We start from the raw sequence: 24,180 nt of genomic DNA on the forward strand, positions 1-24,180 counted from the left end.
AGAGAGTTAATTCAGGTTCAAGGAGGTTGCACAACTTTTTCAAAGTCACATAAAGTGATCAGTTCAAATGCAGATACTGCTCACTGATAAGTCTGGCCTCTTCTCACTGTATTCATGAAAGAGAAATCGTATTTCTAACAAAATGCTATATAAAATGCCAATGTAAATTTACCAGGTGAAAAAAATTTCAAATTCTTCATATATAAAGAAATTACAAAATTAGGTCAGTTAGTTTTATAAGCTACTTATTTAGCAATACTTTTCATGTTATTTTAACAGTTAACACAGATCAATATTCCGTCATTATCTTTACCCACACATGCATAAACAATAGGTATAAATCTCTTATAGATTTGTAATATCATTATAGAGAACACTGAAAATTTTTGAACATTTTCAGACACAATAAAAAGTCTCTAAAATTTAAATACAAGCAGACAAAGAACTATGATGTGGTTTTTCAGACTCTTTCAACACAAAAATTATTGTATTACTATGGATTAAGCAAAATCTGTACACCTTGAAAATAAACATGCAAAAATTGTATGATGAAAAAAACCAATTTCTTTACTGTGGTATTTACCTACACTATTTCTTAGACATGTTCTCTTAAAATTACACAGATTAGAGGTTGGAAAGATGGCTCCACAGTTAAGAGCATGTACTGTTCTTCAGGAGGACCCAAGATAGGTTCCCAGTATCCATATCGGGTAGCTTTCAATTGACTGTAACTCCAGCTCCAGGTTATCTGAGCCTTTGTCCTCCATGGCACCAGCACTCACATGCACATACTCCCACACAGACATACCCACATACACATAATTAAAAATAAAATAAATCTTTTAAAAATACTTTATTTATTATTTTTATTTTATGTGTATGAGTGCATGGTCTGCAGGTATTTCAGTGCATCTTTGTCACATAATCACCACGGCAGTTAGAAGAGGGCATCAGATTCCCCTGGAACTAGAGTTACAGACTGTTGTTGGCTGCCATGTGGGTGCTGAGAATCAAACCTGGGTCTGCTGCAAGAGAGGTCAGTGCTCTTAACCACTGGGCCATCTCTCCAATCCCTAAAAATAAAATATTAAATATATAAACACATATATAGATAGATAATAGATCAGATAGATAGATAGATGATAGATTAGATAGATAGATGATAGATAGATAGATAGATATAGAGATAGATAGATGATAGATAGATAGATATAGAGATAGATAGATGATAGATAGATAGATAGATAGATAGGATAGATAGATAGATAGATAGATAGATAGATAGATAGATAGATAGATAGGTGATAGATAAATTTGGACTGGGGTTAATGGGGGAGTCTACAAATATGGGAGGGGTTTCAGACACTGAAGCCTGTGTTATTGTCTAATACTGATGTACTTAGGGTGTCAATAGACAGATAGATAGATAGATAGATAGATAGATGATAGATGGATTAGCTTCCTTGATGAATTCTACATAGTAACAACTCTAAACATAAGATAAAACAACCCTCAATTCCCAGACAGAGAAGCAGAGGTTCTGCTGGGTCTCATTTCCTGCAGTAAGGGAGCATGTAGTTTTCTAGCAACCAAGAATTCCACGCATCTGGTAGAGGTCTAAAAGACACAAGTCTGTAGCTCTGTCCCTTCCCATATCTAGCAATTGTGGTTTCTATCAGTGCTACATACTATATTCCTTCTAAGATCTAACTAGAAAGGGTTGATTTCTACAGCCAAGTTTTGTTCCTGTCTTTAAAATACCTAGCACAAGCTATAGATTTATAAAGACAAGGGAAAGGAAAAGAAAGGCATGAGGTCAGATCTTAGACTTTATTTCCCTATCTATAAAATGGCAATGGTATCTTCTCTCAATACTTTTGTAGAGCAGATATGTTAAGCTAATGTTCAGATGTGAACCAAAAGGTAACTGTGCAAGTATGAATAATCAATCCTCATACTGTAACTCTCACTAACAGGCCACAGAAAACGCTATGCCAAATATTTATTTTAGATCTCAAGATGAGGCATTCAAACTAGTCTGCCTAAAAGAAACCAGGCATAAGGAAAAATAATAACACTAATCAGAGAATATCTATGGCATACTAATATAATATACAATATACTTTTCAAAAATAGAAACATATCTCCAATTAAGCAAAATGTTATCTCACAAAGAACTTTATTGAATTCACTGGTTGAACTGAATAATACATACCCACTGAATACATACCCACCGTAAAAAAATTTAAGTTAAAAAGTGCTTTGAAAGCTCAAAACAAAAATTAGAAACATAATCCAAGACCAAAGCCAACTAAAAGAAGCATATCATTTTGTTGGCCACTTAAAACGTTGTTGCAAGTCTGTAAATAAGAATTAAATATTAGCCACATATACAAGTATGTTGCTTGCTGTTAAGTTTACATAAATATTAACAGCATTAAAAATTTAAGTTAAAAAGTGCTTTGAAAGCTCAAAACAAAAATTAGAAACATAATCCAAGACCAAAGCCAACTAAAAGAAGCATATCATTTTGTTGGCCACTTAAAACGTTGTTGCAAGTCTGTAAATAAGAATTAAATATTAGCCACATATACAAGTATGTTGCTTGCTGTTAAGTTTACATAAATATTAACAGCATTAGCTTTTGTATTATCTTAATCCCATGATTACAAGTAATTTTTACAAAACAAAGGAGAGGCTAGGGCCTCATTAAAATCAATTTTAAGCTCCACTATCAAGTGGTAATGACTATAAGGCAGGAAGGCTTAATTCAGGCAATGATTAGAACCTATGATACGAAGATAAACAGGCCCATTAAAATCTGTCATAATAGGCATCACAGAAAGAATAAACTCACTCTGGATCTTCATGATGGCCAGTCTGGTAAAACTGTTACACAGTGATAAAAGATTAATACAGAACACAGAGTTTCTTTGAAAAGGCAGGTAAAACAGAAATGCCTCCAGATGGTCTAATATCTCTTTTCCTAGAGATAAATGGAGAAATTAAAACATTTTATTTAAACATCCCTTTTCTCCATTGTTTCTAAAACAGCAAGCTTCCCAAAGGAGTCGGAGTCACTAGGTGATTCAGATGGGCTGCATATTACAAAGGCCCTATTTACATTCGTAACTTCATGTGCATTATTTCGTTCATCTTCCTAAAGGTCAGCATTCTTTCACAATATAAAACTAAAGACTAGCCCAGTAACAGAATACTTACCTAACATGCAGAAGGCCCTGAGTTCAATTCCCAATATAAATAAATAATAAATAAATAAATAAATAAATAAATAAATAAATAAATATTTAAGAAAAGCCTGGTAGCAATCTATAATGCCAGTACTCAAAAGGCTACGACAGATAGATCTTGAGTTTGAGGCCTGCCTGGGTAAGACAGTGAGACCCTGCTTCAAAAAAATAGATTAGAAGACAAGCAAGGTCAGGAATAAAGTGGCCTACGGGGGTCATCTGGCAGGAGCATCTGAACTCAGGACTGATCAATCATCATACAAAATCCCTAGTAGTAAATGCTAATGCTTGACACAAGAGGAACAAAAATATGCTAAAAGAATCAATGTTGATATTTTCAAGAAAATTTGATTCAGGGAAAAAATATCTTCAGTTGGCTGAAATGTTCTCACTGGGAAGATGTGACAGTGGAGGAATTCTCTTCTTTCCCTCTTGGATTACGAAAGGAAATTTTTAATTAATCAAGTTTAATAAATCAAATCAACAACTTTTCCATAATTTTTAAAACTGCTTCAAGATCACGATAATCAATTCTACTTTTAGACAATTTATCCTATACATGATCGGTAATTTGGCACTTTTTTTTTTTTTTTTTTTTTTTTTTTTTTTTTTAGGTCCTGTTTTTTGTTCAGGGCGCCTACTAAAAAACTATTGAGTTACTGATTGCTGGCCTTGAACTCACAGAGATCCGCTTGCCTTTGCCTCCCAAGTGCTGGGATTAAAAGCATGCGCCACCACACCTGGCGGCACTTTTATTTTTACAACTGAGAAAACAACAACTTTGAAATTGGTTATAAGCAAAAAATTAAATTACAAAGAAATAAAAGGAAACGGCAAATCCCAAGACAATATAATATTTTCTTTAAAATTTACATTTTAAAATTTCCAATTGGAAATAAAAATCACTCAAACTCCCACCATCACCTTACCAGGCACAACAAAGTAATATTAAGTATTTCTTCAGGCACTGCTAAGAGTGTAAGGAAAATACTTAATGAATATGCCTCAAATTTGACATGTCGAGTCCACATATAAATCCTGACTTTGTTGTAAAGTTGATTGCTTGTTGTTTTAAGACTTCCCATAACCAATGTCAATACATCTGTTTAAAAGAACAAACTAGGGCTGGAGAGATGGCTTAGCAGACAAGAGCACTGGCTGCTCTTGCCTATGACCCAGTTCAGTTCCTAGCATCCCGGTGGCAGTACTAGGGGCTCTGACACTATCTTCTGGCCTCTATGGGCACTGCATGCATGTGGTGCAGTCACATGCATGCAGGTAAAACCCACATAAACATAAAGATAAATAAGTAAGTAAAAAAATTTTAAAAAAGAACAAACCATCAGCCAGGCGTGGCGGCTCAAACCTGTAGTCCCAGCACTTGGGAGGCAGAGGCAGGCAGATCTCTGTGAGTTCAAGGCCAGCCTGGTCTACATAGTGAGTTCCACAACAGCTGGGGCTACAGGGAGATCCCGTCTCAAAAAACGGAAAAACAAACAAACAAACAAACAAAAAAACAACTTGTTCGCCGGGGGCCAAGAAGGTGGCTCAGTGGGCAAAGGCGCTTGCTGCCAAGCCTCACAACCTGAGTTTGATCCCCAGAGCTCACACAGTAGAAGGAAAAACGGATTCCCACAAGATGTCCTCTGACCTCCAATGCACACTATAGCACACATGTACCCCCTGCCCCCAACAAATAAATGTAAAAAAAAAATGTTTAGGGGCTTGGGAGATGGTTCAGTGGATAAAGTGGCTGCCATGCAAGCGTAAGAGCACATAAAAATAAATTAAAAAATATATAAAACTTCATGTAAATAGGGTACACAGGTCCTACTTATGGTTAAGCTTTCTGTAAAACAATCAGAGTTGAATTTCTGTTAGGTTCCTTTTTAAAGTAGTAACTTACCAATGGAAAATTCTTAGTTCAGCAGTTTCACAAGCGTTTCTTTGCAACTATATGTTAGAAAATTGTGCACAAGGCACACACATACACATCCCCAACTACATACCCGAATGTACAGATGTATTTTTAAAGATGAGAAAATAGCACCTCACAAGAACAGAAAAACAAAGGATTAACATTTTGAAGTATAAAGATACAGGCAATTAAACACTAAAGTCAAATTATTATATTTTTCTTAGGTAATAGATATTACCTAAGAAAAGATATATCGTTTCTTATCTTAAGATAACAGATATTTCTCCTGTTCAAAGGAGTCAGAGACATGAATACTATATAAAAGTGCAATGCAACAGAAAGTTGTTCCACATGCACATGTTATAAATTAACTTGAATCAAATCATAAAAAAAGCCAAGGTGTTATTTGTAATATACACAACACAAGTGAAGTGAAATCATATTAGCCCTCCGTAACTGTATGTCCTAAACAACTAAAATGGTAAATGAGGCTAGGGTGCCCTTGGAGAGAGATGCAGGAGAAGGCAGTCTGCAAAATGGATGCATCTGAGGTCACTGCAAGGCCTGACTAAACCTGAAGATGTACATGTAATCTCATAATACTGTCCCTTCATAAGACCCTGAGCCCAAAGGACCTTTATGTTTAAACTGCCTTATTTACAGAATACCTCAATTTAAATTTGCAACTGAATTAGAATGGCTCAGTACAGTCTTCCTAAATGCCAAGAAGAAACAAAAAAAGGAAAGAAAAGCAACATATTTAAGTTTGTTTTGTTTTAAACTAAGACCTTCTGCATTCCAAGATTGTATCCAACTGACTAATATAAACCGTTGTTATAGAGAAATGGTTAAGGAAAAAAAAAAAAACAGCCAGGGAAAAGGAATGAGGGAGTAGTAATGGTAACATACAGTACCATGAGCTGCAGCGGCCTCCCAGGCAGCAGTGCAAGGTTAACAGAGCAGTCCCGCTGGCCTTCAGGCAGACATCAAAACAGCCTGGGGAAAGGGGGACAGGGACGGCAGCCAGGGAGGAGCCCTGGTTTGGGCAGTTTACACAAGAAAGCTGCTCAGCTCCTTTCTGGCTCATTCTTCCTCTCTATCTCCCAACCTCTTTGCGTGTGTCTTGTCATATTTCCTTCAGCTGCTAACTGTCCAGACTGCAAGACCTTAAACAGTCACAGTTTAAGAAAAAGTGAAACCCTTCTAAGTGACCATCACAGCAAATCAGCTTCATGCTGGTGGGTAAAATTTTCCAAGGGAAGTGTTCTTCTGATAGTTCCTGAGTCTCCAAGTCACCCCCACCCCCACCCGACAACTGCCATACACACTCCCCTGGAGGGCTAAATGCACTGTGGCAATAAAACATTCATGCGACTTGGAATTTTAACACAATGCCATTTCCCTAGTTTAACCTGAAAGGAATGCACTAGTCACAACAGACTACATCATCCTGCCATTAAGCCCTGCCAAGGAACCGCTTTTTTGGCTGAGCTGGGCCAGCTTTGACGGGAAAGGAGTACACAGACCCACACACTGAGCACAGGGGGCCACCTCTGCTTCCTCAGCCTTATCCAGCAACACCCTGCTCTTGAACATGACCTTGGCCCCTTGCATTGTGACCAGCTTGTGAGGCATGTGTCACCCTGGAACTTCTGTACAGCCACACACTGAGCAGGCAGTGTGCAGTGCCCTCTCAACAAGGCCTTGGGCAGATGCCAGCATCCTCTCTTATTATTACTGCTAACTTTTCAAAGTCCTGTGTCTTCATGGAAGGATGCTTTGTCCTGACTTGGATAAGGCTGCCAGTTGCTGTGGGACTTCTTTTCTTTGTTTGTTTTGGACTTTTTAAAAAACAAACTTCATATTTGCATTCATAATTAGGCTATGATTACTGACATGACCATTTGCTTTGGGGACTCCTTATCAAAGGTGTCAGTTCTTTCACATTCAAGTGACATTTAATTTAGACTTACAAAATACAAAAACAGAAATATTTCTGGCTTCTCCTGACAATTTTAGACAAAAATTCAAAGGTGAAGAATACTAAAGTATGCAGTTAACTGTTTCGTGCGGCTAACACAAGCAACAACGCTAGACTGAAAAACCGAATTCACTGAGTTTAATTTATTACTTATAGAGGGAGTACTTCCAAGTAATGTAAATAAAAACTAAGAAATGAGACAAAACAGGCCTGCACTAATGAGAATTTTAAATCACATTAAATGGGCTGGGGATGTGGTGCAGTGGCAAAGAGCTTACCTAGAATGGACAAGGCCTTGAGATCAAACACCAGCACAGAAAGAATATATAAATCAGCAAAAATAAAACAATAAAAGTTCATAAATATGTTTATTTGTTTATACCAGTGCTGAGGATAAAACCCAAGGCCTCATGCATAATAGGCAAGTGCTCTAGAAGCAAGCCACGTCCCTAATTTTTAAATTTATTCCAGAATCAATGTGCTTTCAATATTTTGCAGTAAATATAGGTTAAGAATCAATCATGGCCAATATAAATTACATTACTAGAGAGCAAAATTTTGCACCCATAAAACATCCTTTTGCCTACCTTCTGCTTTGCTGCCCTTGACTTCATTTCCATTACTTAAGTATGCCTTTCGGAAATCATTTTTTGTTTTATTTTTCATTCCCCTTTCTGGTCACTCATATTAACTATTTTCATGAGTAACATTTCATTTTCAATTCTGTCCTGTTCATTTGTCTTCTTCCTCCTCTCCCATCCTGACAACAGCTCTGAAAGGCAGCAAGCCCTTCTGGTTTTGACTGGAGGACAACCAGGTGAGCTTGATTATTCCAGGATTGAGCAGGTGTTCTACCATCCATCCCCTGGAGTGAGGCTCTGCCCCCTTGCAGTAACAAATTCAAAACAGCTTTCCTCCTCTAAGAGAATACCCACCCCAAAACACAAAACGATGCTCTCAAAGTAAGTTAACATGCACATATAAAATAAAACCAAATTGTCTTCTTTAACGTAATTTTTGTCTTCTTAGTCACTGGAATTAGTATTAAGCCCTAGTTAAAAGGCCTTTTTCTTTTTCTTTCCTTTACACAGACATTATCATGCTTTGAAAAGTCAGTCTAATCCCTTCACCTTCAGCAAGCCATGCTAACTCTTCACAGGAGGACAGCAATTAATTTTTTTAAAAAGAAGAAATTAAATTATGTTTGAATGGAAGAAATCAATTGAACACAGAAGTAAATGTTATCAAAATCTGTGCAAAATATTCCATTTCAAAATATACTGAATCAAACTGTCAGTTTAATCTGTATAAATACAGCAATAAAAAAATTGATTTTTTTCAAGTAACTGGACGTAGTATGAATAAACTCAAATCCAGTTGTAGTGTCATCAATTTGAAGCCCTCTGAAACTAAAGACACAAGCACCTGAAGCCATGAGAGTAAAATTACAAAAGATAATGTCTGTCTATGAAGACGAAAACTAAAATTAATTCTAAGCAGGAATAAACTTATGCCACTAGGCAATCTCACCAACCCAGGACCAGTATCTAAAGAAAGGAAAGAACCCAGGTCTGTGAACCTGCGTGAGCACATACCGCCTCCTCCACCATCATCACACATGACCTCTGAAAGCCTGTGGAATATGGGACACATTACTAAAAGAAAAGACAAACACTCTCATCTTAGTTTTATTTCCAAACAAATTTCTTACCAATTTTATACTCTATTCACTGTGTTGCATATCAGGAAATCATAGGCTGCTACTACTATCAAAATGAAACATACTCTACATAAGTGCACTGTGTCTGTCAGCCCAGCACTGTGGCGGCAGAAACAGGAAAATACCTGGAGCTTGCTGGCTAACCAGTCTAGCAGAATGGGTAAATTCAAGGTTCAGTGAGAGACCCTCTCTCAAGTAAGGTAGAACGAGACTGAAGTAGCCACTGGACATAGACCTTTGATCTCTATGCAGAGGCACACACACACACTCACATCTTCACACACATGAGCTTGTGCACACACACACCACACATAAAGACACACAAAGTTCACTCAAATGCAAAAAGTTACAAGATATCAAGAAGTTTTGCAGAAATATTTTAGTGGGGAATGAGAGACAAATCAAATCTTGGTAACCACCAATTTCCATTTTCCTTGAACCACAAAACTTTACGTTAATAAAAGTTTTAATTTAAATATTCTGTTACCCTTTGAATTCTACAAATCAAAATAAGATTTTTATCACCAGTTTCTATTAGAAACAGCATGTGTTAATGTAGACTCAAATACACAAAGGTTAATTTCTTTTCTACAAGACTTCATTTCAAGCCAGTGGATTGGCTAAATCAACACACACACACACACACAAGCAGCTAACAGGCTCTAACACTGAGTGAAGGATAACCTCAGAGATAAGGAAAGATGGATGGACAAGCGAGAGGGAAGAAAAAGTAAAGAGACAGTTTTTAGACAAAACCAAACAGAGGGAAAAAGAAGACAACAGGAGAGGCCAGAAAGGAAGAGGATGAGAAGGGGGGGCAAGAAAAGAGCCAAGAGGGAGAGAGGAAAAAGGTGAGGAAAACTGAAGAAGGAACGGGCCGGAGGAGACCGGAGAACCGAAGCCCCTCCACACAACAGTAGATCGGGCAGCTGGCCGGAGATGCTAATTCAGCGCTTTAACAAATCAATGCCACTTGAAAAGTACAATGTGAGCCCTCACTGGTTAGATGTCAGGGGACTGAGAAAATGCATTCTCAAGTATTTCACATTAAGAGGGAATAATGTGTTAATTTATAACTCCTCACCCTATACACTTGGATTATCTATCTGTGTCAGCGATTTGACTTCTTAAATTTATCAAAAACTCACACAAAGGGAGGCAGATTCCGTTTTCACCACTGGGAAATGGAGGTTTAGGAAAGACCTGTCCTGGGTACACTACTGTTCTTTTCCTTCTCTATTGGGGCTGAAGTTTTGATGGGGGTTGCTGCTTAAGGAGGAGTAGGTGCCTAAAGGAAGATCAAGGGAGGAGGGGAAGAAACCCAGGTCCAGTTACTAAAGCATCAAAGAAAAGGCTCTCCTGGCCTGTGGTTGATTGCCTTAGGTGCCATCCGTCAAAAGTGACACAGTAGAGAGGAATAACTTGAATCAGCAACCTAAGCTGCCATCATCAGAATTTACTTTACAGAAACTTACTTAAGTCTCTCAGTACACCCAGCAGAAGAGAAGCTGCTGACAACTGGTACTACAATTAAACAGCACTCTTCAATGACCCCAGAATGCTATAGACAGAGCTTATCAAAATGGGGGAACAACTAAGCTCATTTTACTTGGTTGGTTTTGAAACAGTGAGATGTTAAATAAAGAGCTGATATTTCATCTCCGTGTTTGAGAGCCTCCAGGGAAGGGGCATTTATAATTCTTAAGTAAAACTGAATTTCTGAGCTGGTTTCCTAAATATTCCTTATTATAAATGCTAAAACAATGATAGTGGCTTCTCTAATCTAGACACAGAAAGAATGTTGGTGATTTATGCTGCCAAAATTCATATGCTATCTGATGTCAGTTTCCAAAGTATAAGCATTGTTAATGTATAAAGGCAAGTCTGTTTACAATTTAACAATAAAGAGAAGAAAGTTTCAAGAAAGTGTTTTAAGATTGCATCTTCAGAGATGTGAAAGGAAAAGTAGCCCTACATCTTCTTTTAAAATGACCAAGCTGTAACTTGAATTTAACTTCAAGATTTCTTACACTAAACACAGCAGTATTTTAAACTGTATGGGGTATGTTTTTTTATCGCAACAGAGACATTCTCTTAGTCTGAGGACATTCACATGTAAATGAATGCTGATAAATGGAAATGAGATGCTAGGGGTGATGGACAACCTTCAACATTTAGTTGGAAAAAAGGCAAAATTACCTTCCTCACTTAAGCTAGAATCATTTCCCTTCCACAATGAGCATAGGAAGAAATAAAGACAATGACAGGCCTTCCACTCGCTTCTATTGGCTAAATACCATCTCACAAAGACTCAACAGAAAACAAACACTTTTTTCAGTTTTGCATCTTTCCTATGACATAGTATTACACAGCCAATTTTTAAATGAATATTGATTAGAAATTAAAACTGTAAGTAAATAATCAGAAATTTTACAGCTGCTCTGAGCCAGAGTCAAAATAGCCAAAATAGTAACTTAATGAATGCTTTTATTTCTTTCAAAGGAGGTAAATAATAAAGAATTTCCTGATTCATGAATACACTAATTTCCTGTTTCACAAAATCTTAGGAGACAAAATGCTATGCTTGACAGTGTATGCACAATGAGGAAGCATAATATATACGTATTTTTTGAGGGCCTAAACTGAGATCCTTGGAGTAGGATTAATCCTACCCCCAGTTTTTTGCATCAATTACTATCCCTGTCTGTCCATCCAAGCTACCAACACACACATATCTATTCTTATCATCATGGTGCCATTAATCCCCTTCTTTCCTTCCCCTCCCCACTACACTCACCTAAGGGGTTAAAAGACTTCAGTACATTTGTGACTTGTCAGTGACATATAATACCCAGGTCCTTCATGCAATCAACTTTTACTTGACATGTATTTGCTCATCACAGGACCCGCATTACTACTGGGAAAATGAAGAAAAACCTAAATTAACACTTGACATTCAATATGGTCAAGTCCTTAATTGGCTGGGCTTCCTGAGAAAGCAATTTTCTATTCCCCAAACTGTTTGCGTGTCATGTGTGGAGTGCAGCTCTTGGCCATCACTGCTGTCCCTCGCTCCCTCTAATGAGAGCAGATGAATTAGTGCTACGTGACACGATTTGAACAGGGCTTCCTCCTCCCCTCCCCCCAATCTTTCTCTTATACCAGTGACAGCTGTGTGGCAAGAGGACGAAAGCAAGACGAAGAGTCCTGTAAAAGATGATCATTTTTTAAAATGAGCCTTGAATGTCTTGTTGAATCTTGTGAACAACAGGGTCATTTGATTGTGGAGGTGGGGAGGGGTCTGTTACAGAGATCACGGGAGCTATTGGGCTCTGGTTGATTCGGGTTGTGTTAACATCTAGCATGCTTCTTCTATTCCTGGCTACTTGCAGTCTCAGATTGCAATGGTCTAATTAAAATAGAATTTACATCCACTTAAAAAGTTTTTTCAGGGGCTAGAGAGATGCTCAGCGGTTAAGAACACTGGTTGTTCTCACAGAAGACCTGGGTTCAAATCCCAGCACCCACATAGCAGCTAACAAGTGTAGGTAACTCCAGTCCCAGGGGATCCAACAACCTCCTCTGACAAATGCAGGCATTGCACAGCACGGGTGCACTTACCTACGTGCAGGCAGTATACACGTGTACATAAAATAAAAATAATAAATAAAAATTTTTAAAAAGTTTTTCAAAGGTCTGGAGAATGGGTCAACTAGGGAGGGAAATGAACAGAATGAAGTGATTATTAATCTAAGATAAATGTATGTATAGGTTGAAGAAAAAGTTCCTTCAATAAGCATTTAGGTCATGAAAAACCTACAATACAAAACCCTATCACTATATCTTGTTCACAAATACTGCTGAACATCTGAATTCAATGCTGGCCATTCTGTTTGAAATCTTTTTGTCTAGTTCCCTTGATTTTTTAAAGTATTTCAACAAAAATTATTTGATCACCAATTTTCCATTATTTTGGAGAGAGGGAATACATTCTATCTCTCTGGCCCAGTGCAAAAGAAGTGGATAGATACATGAGGAACGCAGGACAGAATCTGTTCAAGTCAAAGATCCTAAAAGGTTAACCTAAAGGATTTCCCTGCGTTTTCACTTTCTCATTTTGGCAGCAAAGAAGTAACTCCAAATGCCTAAATGGCTTACCCAATCTGATTATAACAAATGGAACCAGGGGATGGAAGAGTACCTGGCTAATCAAACATTTGGGAAAGTAATTAGTCTCAAATACATCCATATGTGAAAATAATTAATGGGTGTCACAAGCACCTTAGCACTTTACATCATTCCTCACTTTTATTTAGATGGAAACCAAGATAAAGATGCTACCTGTGTACAGAAATTATTTCAAGAATGGACTGGAGCCATAAAAATCAGTTTAAAAATGCAAATTACAAAACTAATTCAAGTACAGCCTCTGCCTAAAGTAATCATGAACTGTTCTTTCATGATTCTGAATTTAAGTAGCATTTTGTTGAACACATTACTAAATTTAAAGATATAAAAAGACAAATTAAAACTCATTCTAGTGCTATAAAGTTAAAAACTGATACCAAAAATGTCTTTTCCATGTTTTTATTTTGTTATTTTTATTTTTATGTGTCTGAGTGTTTTTCTTGCATGTGTGTTGTGCAATGCCTATGAAGTCAGAAGAGGAAGGGCCTCAAATTTCCCTGGAACTGGAGTTATGGATGGTTGTTAGCCACCATGTGAGTGCTGGGAATCGAACCTGAGTCCTCTGCAAGAGCAGTTAATGTTCTTAATCCCTGAGCCCCAAATATGATTTCAAGATATTGTGCAAAAGAAGACATTGCAAATAAGGAAACATTTTAAATAGTTTGAATTTTCAAACTTGTTAGAACACCGTAATTTTCAGACAAAAGGAAAATAATAATTTCATAAAAGAAAACAACACAATAAGTGCATGCTCTGCACAAATTGTCCACCCTGTGAACGAAGCACTGGTAGTTCAAGTATCATTAAGTTCCCTTTCTAAAATACACTTGAGACAGCTTGTGAATGGACCACCTACCAGGTATTTAAAAGAATGAAATAGATAATTTGGTATTCTGGAAAAGCTGCTCAGTTAACTCCTGGACTAGCATTACCATCCCTCAGCAACAAAAGGCAGTGTATTCTGCCAATAGCTTTACAGTGACCTATGCAATGCTGACTAGTCTGTCAAGTTCCATCTCTGAGACACAAGGAACATTGTATTAACTGAGGCAGGAACTGAAAACCAGGATGCTCCAAAAGGGTTAGTGTTTAACACTCAAGAAATAGAAACTTCCTTTCCCTAAGACGAGAAGAGCATGCCATGTGATCCAGCTGGGCACTCCCATGGACTTTCTGCTATCATAAGCCTTTATGGTAGAAAACCTAAGGGTCAGACCAGTATGAGCCATTTTACATGTTGTTTCCCACACCAGGAACATTCTTGCAATAAAATTCCCACTGGCAATAGATTTCAAAGACTTGAGCTCTAAGGATCAAGAGCTGGAAAAAGATGTCGACATTATCTCTGAATTCTAAACTGTGACCTGTTTGTTTTTATTTATGGGTAGTTTCCAACCACTACCAACAGGATATATTTACAGAATTGAAGAGCTCAGCAACAACTGGTCAAAAAAGAAAAGGAAAAGACAAGACTATAAGAAACTAAGAAGCTTCAAGTGTCACCTGGAGAAAAGTGAGGATGAAAAGACATACTTTGATTCCAGAAAATAACTGTGACTATGGTAAAGTGACATGCTTAAACTTGACATTCTCTTAGAGATGAGCAGGGTTTGAAGCTCATAATAAACTTGAAATGGTTCTGTGGAATGTTAAGGCTTAAAGTAGAAGGTTGGTGCCACTGTCATGCCTAAACCAAAGTGTGTCAACTTGGAAATAAATGAATTAGCAGCTTCAGGGGATGTAGAAGGCTTACCCTTTTATTTTATACTTCTTATGAAGAATTCTACTTTGAACTAATAAAAAAAAAAGCTGCATTACATCTTCTACTTGGTTGGCACAGCTAAAATGAAAATCTTCCAGTTTACAAAGACATAATGCTCACCTCTATATTATGCCCTTCCCAAAAAGTATAAACACAGCAGAGAAATGACTGCCTTTAAACAGCCCAGCACAGGTAACATCTAAATTATCTATCAAGTTCACAGCATAAATTTTATTTTATAAAAATTAATAGTATCTAAAAGATAGGCTATTTTATACTTCACTTGCTCCTCCACATCCCCATTTGTTTGTCTCCCCTTGTATGAAGGCCTTCTTGTATTAAAGATATCTAATTCCCAGTTGAAAGGTTTCTGAAAGTGTTATGTCACAGCTGTATTGATGCTGAACTTCCAGAACATGGCATCCACCCTCTTTTTGACACACTGACAGATGCTTTGCTATAAGCTACACACACTCTTGATTTGAAATACCTGAATTACTAGAAGACTAGTAAGTGTTAATCTCAGGTCTTTTCTTCAACTCATCTCTTCTTATCAGTCTTGGAAGCAAATCAACAGCTCATGATGTTTCCAACAGAGAAGACTCCCTTCTGATTGGTGTCTGATACTGTCTAGTGACACTGATCAACAAGACTCCAAGCAGAACTGAGGCACACCTAGGTCCCATTTGCAGATCATCTTAACAAGATGCTCTTGTTTCCTGTTCCCACGAAAATCAATAACAGGATGACCTTCAATTTGAAATTCAGACCAATTAATTACCTGTTCTGTTGAAAATGTTGATATCTGATTTGCCTGGAGAATTTCAATTATGAATAGATTATTTCTTTTAAAGAGCCCCTTCAAAAAAAAATATAGACTGACATTGAAAACCTCATCTTATACAATATAAATGATGTTTTCTTGAGGCACAGATAAAATATTGGCCTTGCACAAATTAGTATGGGGAAGTTTCCCCTTGTGGTCCATCTCTTCCTCATGACATCATAATCAATTGGCCTGGTAAATTATAGCAATCCCACAAAGATTCAGGGCCAAGAATCTACTGCTTAAAGGTGAGAGGAAAAGCTCTTTATAGTTGAATTCAGCTTTTCATGTATATATTATTTTTCATCTATTAATTACTTGCACAAATCATGGGATTCTTTTCAGAATTTATAAAGTTTTATATTTCCCTATAATTCTAATGTTCTTACATTCCTACTTCACTTAAATCATCTGATTATTTTTATTGTCTATACATTTGATTTTTCTTTGAAAAATCATGAGAAAAGCTATACATCAAAATTATTAAAACCAGGAATACATTTACTAAATTTGGTTTTAATTGTAGAAAAAATTAATTCAATTTATCCCAATGGGGTATTCCCAAGATGAATGATCACATTCAATGAAACTATTATCTTCATCCATTAAAATATTATCTAAAACAGAGGTTTCTATCTGGCAGCCAGTGGGCTGAATATAGCCCACAGATGAGTTTTGCTTGGACCACACAGTTTCTAAAATATTTGAATATGTTGCCAAGATTTCAAAATCGGGAGATTTCACATAAAAATTGGATTTCTGGCTTCTCATAAAAGAAAAAAAATTAAAGAAGAAGATCTGGAAATCGGGTGCCTGCATTCTCACCTGGCAACAATTCCATAGATCCTAGGAGCCCCCACCTAACTGCAGTTGAGAGATGAGCTTTCTGGTCCACCACACACCCCACCAGACCCACTCCACAGGTTTAATGTTCATTACCTCCACATGGGCATTTTAGGCAACTGGTGCTCTTTAAACTTTCATGGCTATTCCAAAAAGTGTGTTGAATTTGCACAAGAAAAAGGGTATTCTAAAAGAACCCCAGAGGTTTAAATATATGCATTTCATAAGTTTATCTCATTTAAGACAACAGGTAGCAGATTCCACTTCTAAATACAGTTGTTCAATAAAATATAATTGTGAAGCAAAGGAAACTCACTTTCATAATTAAAAAAAAACAAAAAAACAAAAATAAAACAAACCTTGAATAGTAAATTCCAAACTGATGATTTGGCCTTATACAGTGGTTCTAGATTTTTATATGGGTTTCCAATCAACTACATCCTTCCCTGCAGTGAAGATGCTCATGTACAGCTACTATGCAACTCCACATCCATTCTGATCCTTCACATGTTCACATCTCTGCACTTCCCAGCTAGACCTATCATGTACATAAGAGAAAGTGGACCCTAATATGAAAATAATATATGTCTTTAAGGTACATTTTAAATTCAACATTTAAGATGCCTGAATACCATAACAAATATTCATTTTACTGGCTCCACATGTATGCAATCATCTGACATTTACATTTACATTATATAGTCATTATTGAAGGTTCAAATCCCAGAAAGTCATGGCATATTTCTTTTAAAATGACTATTACTTGAAAGCAGATGTCTGTGACAAGATCACCATATACTTCTTTCCTTCTTTCAGCTTCTTTAAACTGAAACAAGGGCAAGAATATCATTTACACTTCACTACTTCCCATCAACCACAATACTTCAGTATTTCTACTTATTAGCGAATATTACAAATAAATTTAAATACTCTGCTCATCACTTCGTCCAACTATATTAAAACAGGTTTTCTCTAGTACAGTAATCAGGAAAGGTTTAGCTCTCCATGCAAGACTATATAGAGCAAATTGCGGTCATAGATCGAATTATCAGAGTAAGATCAGAACAACTATAGAACAACCATAGCACACTGTTTCATAAATAAATTTCATAACTGGACCACATGCTTAAAAGATTATTTTTTAAATGAGATGTTTCCCTTTTAAGAGAAACATTTTTTCTTCAGTTTTACTTAAAAAAAAAAAAGAATCCTTGATAATATGTCAAATTTACTTCACAATCAGACTCTAATCCCCAAATTCTCTGGATTATAAATAATTTCAACAACTTTAAACAGTTCACAAAATCTTAATGATCACACTGCCACCTTAACTCCTAGTTGAATAGGAAAACAGAAAACATGCTAAGTCTGGGCACCATGAATGCAGTTTAGCTGATTTAGATTAGCTGATACCTGAATAACAGTGATACATTCCTTATGGGAAACGTTTTTCTGTAATTTCTATTATGTTTGAAATTTGAGCAATTAGAAAGACACCTGGAACTCAGTTATTAATTTACATTTTTCCTTTTTATACTTCTTTCCAAATCATTTCTTAAGGCGCTTCTTAAATTGATGATCTTATAGGACAGCATGAATATAAAAGGCTCTGAACCAGTGTTAAGCTTTATTTTCTTTAAAACATCTTGCTACAGTATAAGACTAATCCTATTTCATTTTTAAGTGTCTAGCTTTATTTTTATAAAAATACTTCAATAATTACTGAGTAAAATACCAGAAAAATTAACACAATAACTCTAGATAAAAATATTTGTGATTTTCTTTCTATACCATTCCAAAAAGTAGAGCTTTATAAAAAATAGTTTACCCTTTTGATGACCAGAGCCTGAAACCACCCCTTCAGTAGCTCCTGAGGCTCACATCATGCAGCTGATGGCACATATAAGGCTCAGATGTTGCTTTTTTATTGTAATACATTGTTTTAAAGATGAAAAATAAATGTAAGATAATGAATGTTTAATTATATTTATTCTGTGTTTATGGGGAGAAATATTGTCGTCTCTTAACTCCCATTAATTACTGGCACACATAGGAACAGCAGGTTATCAGAATCCTCAGAGGCTGGCAGCAGTTTCTTTATTAAGAAATTATATAAGGTAACTATTTATACAAAGCCAAAGCAGCCAACTTCTCACTTTTAACAAAAGGATGTTTTTAATATAATGAACAGCCAGACTTTTCTGGTCATGGGAGAACCTGGAATATATTATACATGCGTGAATGTGGCCCAGGATGTAGGATATGGGATGTGCTTCCTATCAACAGATTAACACTTCATTTTCATTACTCTAATCTCACCACAGGCTGTGAACACACTCTTTTTCTTATTTGAACAACGATGGTGCATGAAAACCCAAGCTGACAGGCAGACTGGGTTCATTAGATGCACAAGGCCTTTATTCCTATAATACATCTCACCTGCGTGAAGCCCAGGATCTGGCTTCCAGGCTGGCTACTGAAACAAGCTCTACCAGATGCTGGCCATCTAACACTTCCTATCCCCTTTCTTTCATAATTTCTAATACAAGTCATAAGCAAAGCAAAAACGAAAAAACTCTTCCCACCAAAAATTCTATTTAGCAGATAATGGCACGGCAACATAATTTAAGATTTATTCAGTCCCATGATTACTTGCCAAAGGTGTTCAGGAGAACGAGGAAAAGTGACCAGGAAGGGGAAAAAAATAAGACCTCTGGGGTTTGAGCTTCCATCTCAACTTGGTGTCTCTTAGCTTAATTCTTACTTGAAACTTACAACTTAAAAACCTGACAGTTACTTTCAGAAAACTGTAGTTTTCCTCTTGTTCAAAACGGCAGTTCACAAAATAAGAAACAATCATGCGATTTTCCAATGACTGACACTGGGCTTCATTTAAAAAGCTTAGCTCATATCTCAGTGGCAGAATGACCTTGCCAGGGCTCTGTGTTCATTCCCAGCACAGGAGGGGGTAGAAAACGCATGCCTGGGAGCACAAAGCTACATGTATTCTAAGGCATCACACCATTCCTGGGATGAGGGTGCCTCTTTGGGGTGGTCCATCCGTACATTCTTATATGTGTTACATTTGAGAGCCTTAACATATCCAAAACCAAATTACTTGTCTTCAACCAGATAACTGAACAGATCTACACTGTCTACACGTCTATACATCACATATAAATGTGCAACTACATGACAATATTGGGTTTCTAACATTTCCATAGCAAGACAGACTTTCCCCAATGTCCAAAGCAGGACTCTGGTTTCAGTTGTTTCTGATACTCTAATCTTTGTATCTTAAAAAAAAGGACAAAAGAAAACAATGTTCAATATTGTACTAGATGACCCGGCTGGCTATGCATTAGGCTCTGATATGAGGTTAAGAATCACCATGCTTGCAGGCATTCTCACTGGAGGGGCATTCATGAATATGTCCAGTGCATAATCACAGTATCTTGTACGCAGCAACACAACATGCCCATTGCCCTCTAGCACTAGTGGAAGGCACGTTAGTGAGCAGCTTTCTTTGCCCATGCCTGATTAGGTACCTCAAATTGTCACTGTAATGATGGAATTCAATGACATCTCTCTTGTTTTAATTGTAATGGAAGGAGAAAAAAAAAAAAAAACCACATTATTAGAACTCTGCTAATGGAGGCTCTCATTTTAATATTAGTTTTGTTATTATGTTAAGCCAGCTGAAAGTAATTATTTTTGTCATGTAAAATATTCATTATCCTGAAGTTTTACTTTTCAAGGCCCCAGTTCAGGCACTCTGATCATCAAATATAAATCCTAAAAAATTGTCTAGAGAACCAATAGCCACTAAAGTTACCTTAATAAAGTTGAAAATTCATAACAGTCACACAGAAGCACCACAGGTAAACACTAGGTACCATACCTTCCTCATTTACAAGTGTGTTTTAATCTTGTCATTTTTAACAACCTCCATGTCTTTGAGAGATAATGAGTTAAAACACTGAACAGAAGACAGTGTTGAATCTTTCTCAGATGGTACGTATGATGCATGCTTTAAATTTCTGTTTCATGATATCAGGCATTCATACTGCCTGTGCTACCATTTCATTTTTCTTTTAAATATTTCAGCCCTTACCAGCTGCAGTTTGACTGCCACACCTTCTACCTAGTACACCCATCTTCACATCTTTCCTTCCTCCTAAGATGCCCTTGCGTAGATGCTGAATACATAAAATGAAAAATCCAAGAATTACTTTTAGAGGAAAGAAAAGAAAGCAGACCCTCTCTTTGAGTAACTATTTTCTCACCCAGGCTAAGGATCAACTGAACTGCCTTTCAGTAGCACCTCTGAATGGGCCCTTGGTCATACCCTGATGTAAAGTACACATCTATAGTAAAACAGAGACAATGCTGTCCCCATATACATTGGGATGGCTCTTCTTTTCTGAACTTCTGTCAGAATGATAGATTGGCAAAAGGTTATCTTATTAAGTTTCTGTTAGTTTCAAGTACATTTTGATTCCTTTGTATTGGGCAAAAAGAGCCAGTGAAAATAAGGAAATTTTTAGAAAAAGAACAGAAGGAAAGGAGAATAAAATGAAAAGAAATTCAGTCTACGCCAAAGGAGATAGGAAGAACAGACTAACTTTGTACTTAGGACATTAAGAAAATTTCTATCAACCAAACAGGAACAAGATTTATAAATCAACACCCCCCCATGACACATAAACCCTAAAGACAGTAGCAAAATAACAGTACAGCTCCAAGGTACTGAGTAAATAAGATGTCAGATATGCTCAAGGGAATCTGCTGTTTCAATGAGTAACTTCCTACAGTTCAAGATTATTTTCTTTCTCTTTACAGGGAGAAATGAAAAACTGATGGGCTTAATTAAAGAAAAACAAAAGGATATTATTTTGTTGTTAAAGGATCAATTCTTTTTCTTAATTAGAATGATGATTAATAAGCTGAGAATTTGATTTCTAAACTCGCCAGTTTGAGTAATGTGTTGTTTTTCCAGGAGTATTCCCATTAAGGAAAGCTCTGAATGGAGAAAGGGGACAGCTCTCCTCTCAGCTCTGCACTCTGGGGCACAAAATGCTGCATGCTGTATTCCAACAGGACGACACTGCACACTGTCCTCACCCAAACGAACTCCAGTCATAAATTTTTCACCTGAGGGTTTGAATGTACACTATGAAATTTGTGAGGCTTCCTACAGGGAATGTACAAATTAAAAAAAGAATCAATACTTTTATTTTTCTTAGTCTCTAAACTTTCTTTTAAAGCTAGGGAGGAAGGTGGCAACACAGGCCGGGTAGTGTGGAAATGTGGGTCAGAGGTCGTTAACACCATTGTAGTGATATCATCTGCACATACATTTCTTAGAGCATAAGTTGCTCAGAACATGTTTTTTCACTTCATTTTATGTGTGTTTACTGGTTTATGTTATACAAAAAAATCCCTCTGTTACCAACTGCTTAGTTTACATGCCAGGATGTAAAGGCTGCTGTTCCTACAGTGCCCCTTTTTTATTTCTTTTAAGCTCATTAGACATCAAAGTTCCTTTAAAGGGTATCTGACTCTCTTCCACCCCTAATTCCCAGGTCTTTCAGTGGATGAGGAGCACCTAGCGAAATGTGGATGACAGCTTCTTTTCTGGAAATAAAAATGGCATCAGCTTTAGCAGACTTGGGGTGACATCATTCATTTCCTACGACTCCCCCAAATCTGGACAAGGCCTAGAGAACAAGTGATTGGTGAGCAGCAAAAGTGTATCAGGAAAGGCACAAGTGGTGCAGAATTCATCTTCCGTACACAAACTCCTGGCTCCAACCCTTTCCAAAAACGAAATCTTGGAACCCTTATATCCCACGTTCTTTCAACAATAACAAACGGAGTTCCAGAGAAAGCAACTTTCATTGAAAAAGGTATTCCACGATTTGCTGTTTTTCCTACTACCACAAAGTTCTCTGACTATACTTTATGGGGGAAAAGGAGTCAACACCTAGAACAGTTTAAACACTATGGCTAAAATTATGGACACAAGGTTTTTAAAAGCAAATTCCAATTTCTTCTCCTCATTCTTTTATATCTAATTCAGAGTACCAAGTTCAGAAAATTCTTCCTTTCTTACCTTTACACAATCACTAAACTACATATTTATGGAAATACATCTCAAAGTTCTGCAGACTGACCACAGCAGTACCCACTGCACCTTTTTTAAATAAGTGTGTGCTATGCACATAAGGAAGGGAAGAAGAATTCTAGTATTTTTGTTTTACTTTAATGACGCCAACTCACTATCTGTAACGGACTGTTCCTTTGGAATCAGCTCTGTGTCACAACGACCTGGCAAACATGAATGCTTTCACTATCACTGGAATCCTTGCAATTCTGCCTTGGCTGTGACCCATTCGCTTTTGCCCCAACTTCCCAGGGATGCCTTACTCAGCATCTAATTAGTTAGGGAGGATTTGTCATGCTCCTATCCCTGACACAGGAGTAGGAAGCCCAAATCTGACCTGTTGTCACATTAATCAATTTCCATAAAGCTATTCATGTACAATTGGATTTATCAGTGAATATAAAGATATACTTAGAAATATAACTATTAAAAACACCTACAAGTACTGATATTCAAAACATTATAGATTTCGTTTTCAACTGAAGTTACTTGATTCACCTTAGCAAAAGGCTTTACAAATTATATAAATACAATTTACTTATTTACAGATGACAGAATATTGAGAAAAGTAATTTAAAAATGATCACCTACTATACTGAAATTCATTTAAATGATACATGTCAGAAATAAACTTTAATTTTGTGAATAGGTTAATAAGCACTGTATACACAAAAGAGAAGATATTTCTGCATACTTTATACTAACATGCAGATTATCATATATACATGACCTCTTGCATTTCCATTGCAAATCACACAACACCTGAGAAGCAAAGTCTGCCTGCTAACATAGACTTGGAAAGTAAAGGGTGAGACATAAGTACCTGTCTCTATGCTATAGCTTCAAATTTAACATTAACAGTTACCCAAACATTCCCATTTTAATGCCACAATATCAGAACGAATATTAATCATTACATTTCAATATGTGTCAATTGTTAAAATTTAAAAATAAAACATCACTCAAATTAGAGAAGGAACTGAATCAGAGGCAGGCCTACCAATTCAACAGGCTAAAATTATATGCCACCTAATATAAATATTTACTTTAGCACGAAGGTAAGTTCTGCCAATTTAATTTTTTTTAAGTAAGACATGATTATCAAAATATGTCAACTGTAAGGGGGAAAGCAAAAAAAGGAGGAAAGAGAAAACACAGGCAGAAACCTAAGGATGGATGATGTCTGGCAATGAAAGTCATTTTCAAAGACCATTAACTGTCTACTCACTGCCTTACTCAGGGCTCTGATTAAATAAAACTATTCATCCTATGTTAAAAGGGATTCCTATTTTTCAAGGAGAACCTTTAAAATAAAAATGTATTACATGAACTATAAAAAAAGAACCAAACCACAATATATAATTCAGGCATCTGACTTACAAGAAATACTGTGCATGAGCCTTTTAAATTGTTAGTGAATAAATATTCAAATTATTCTTGGAGGGTCAAGAAGACAGACAAAACCACCAATTTCATTTTAAAATACAAATCCTAAGAACTGAGACTGTGTTTGTCTTTACGAATT

At 36.6% G+C, this 24,180-nt stretch overlaps 1 protein-coding gene across 15 annotated transcripts in view; it reads right to left on the minus strand.

Annotated features, from left to right (window-relative positions):
- Bnc2 (basonuclin 2) overlaps positions 1–24,180 on the minus strand; it is a 435,111-nt gene that overhangs the window by 265,451 nt on the left and 145,480 nt on the right. Inside the window, exon 1 of one of the 15 annotated variants that reach the window (XM_029565771.1) lies at positions 6,084–6,458. The exons of the other annotated variants lie outside the window; for them this stretch is intronic. Coding sequence (XP_029421631.1) covers positions 6,084–6,086 — 3 coding nt within the window. The 5' untranslated portion in view covers positions 6,087–6,458. Of the gene's footprint in view, positions 1–6,083; positions 6,459–24,180 lie in introns of those variants that run through there. 15 annotated transcript variants of the gene reach the window in all.

The sequence above is a fragment of the Nannospalax galili genome, unplaced genomic scaffold (genome assembly GCF_000622305.1).
Source record: "Nannospalax galili isolate Female #2095 unplaced genomic scaffold, S.galili_v1.0 scaffold98, whole genome shotgun sequence".
NCBI classification, from domain to species: Eukaryota; Metazoa; Chordata; class Mammalia; order Rodentia; family Spalacidae; genus Nannospalax; species Nannospalax galili.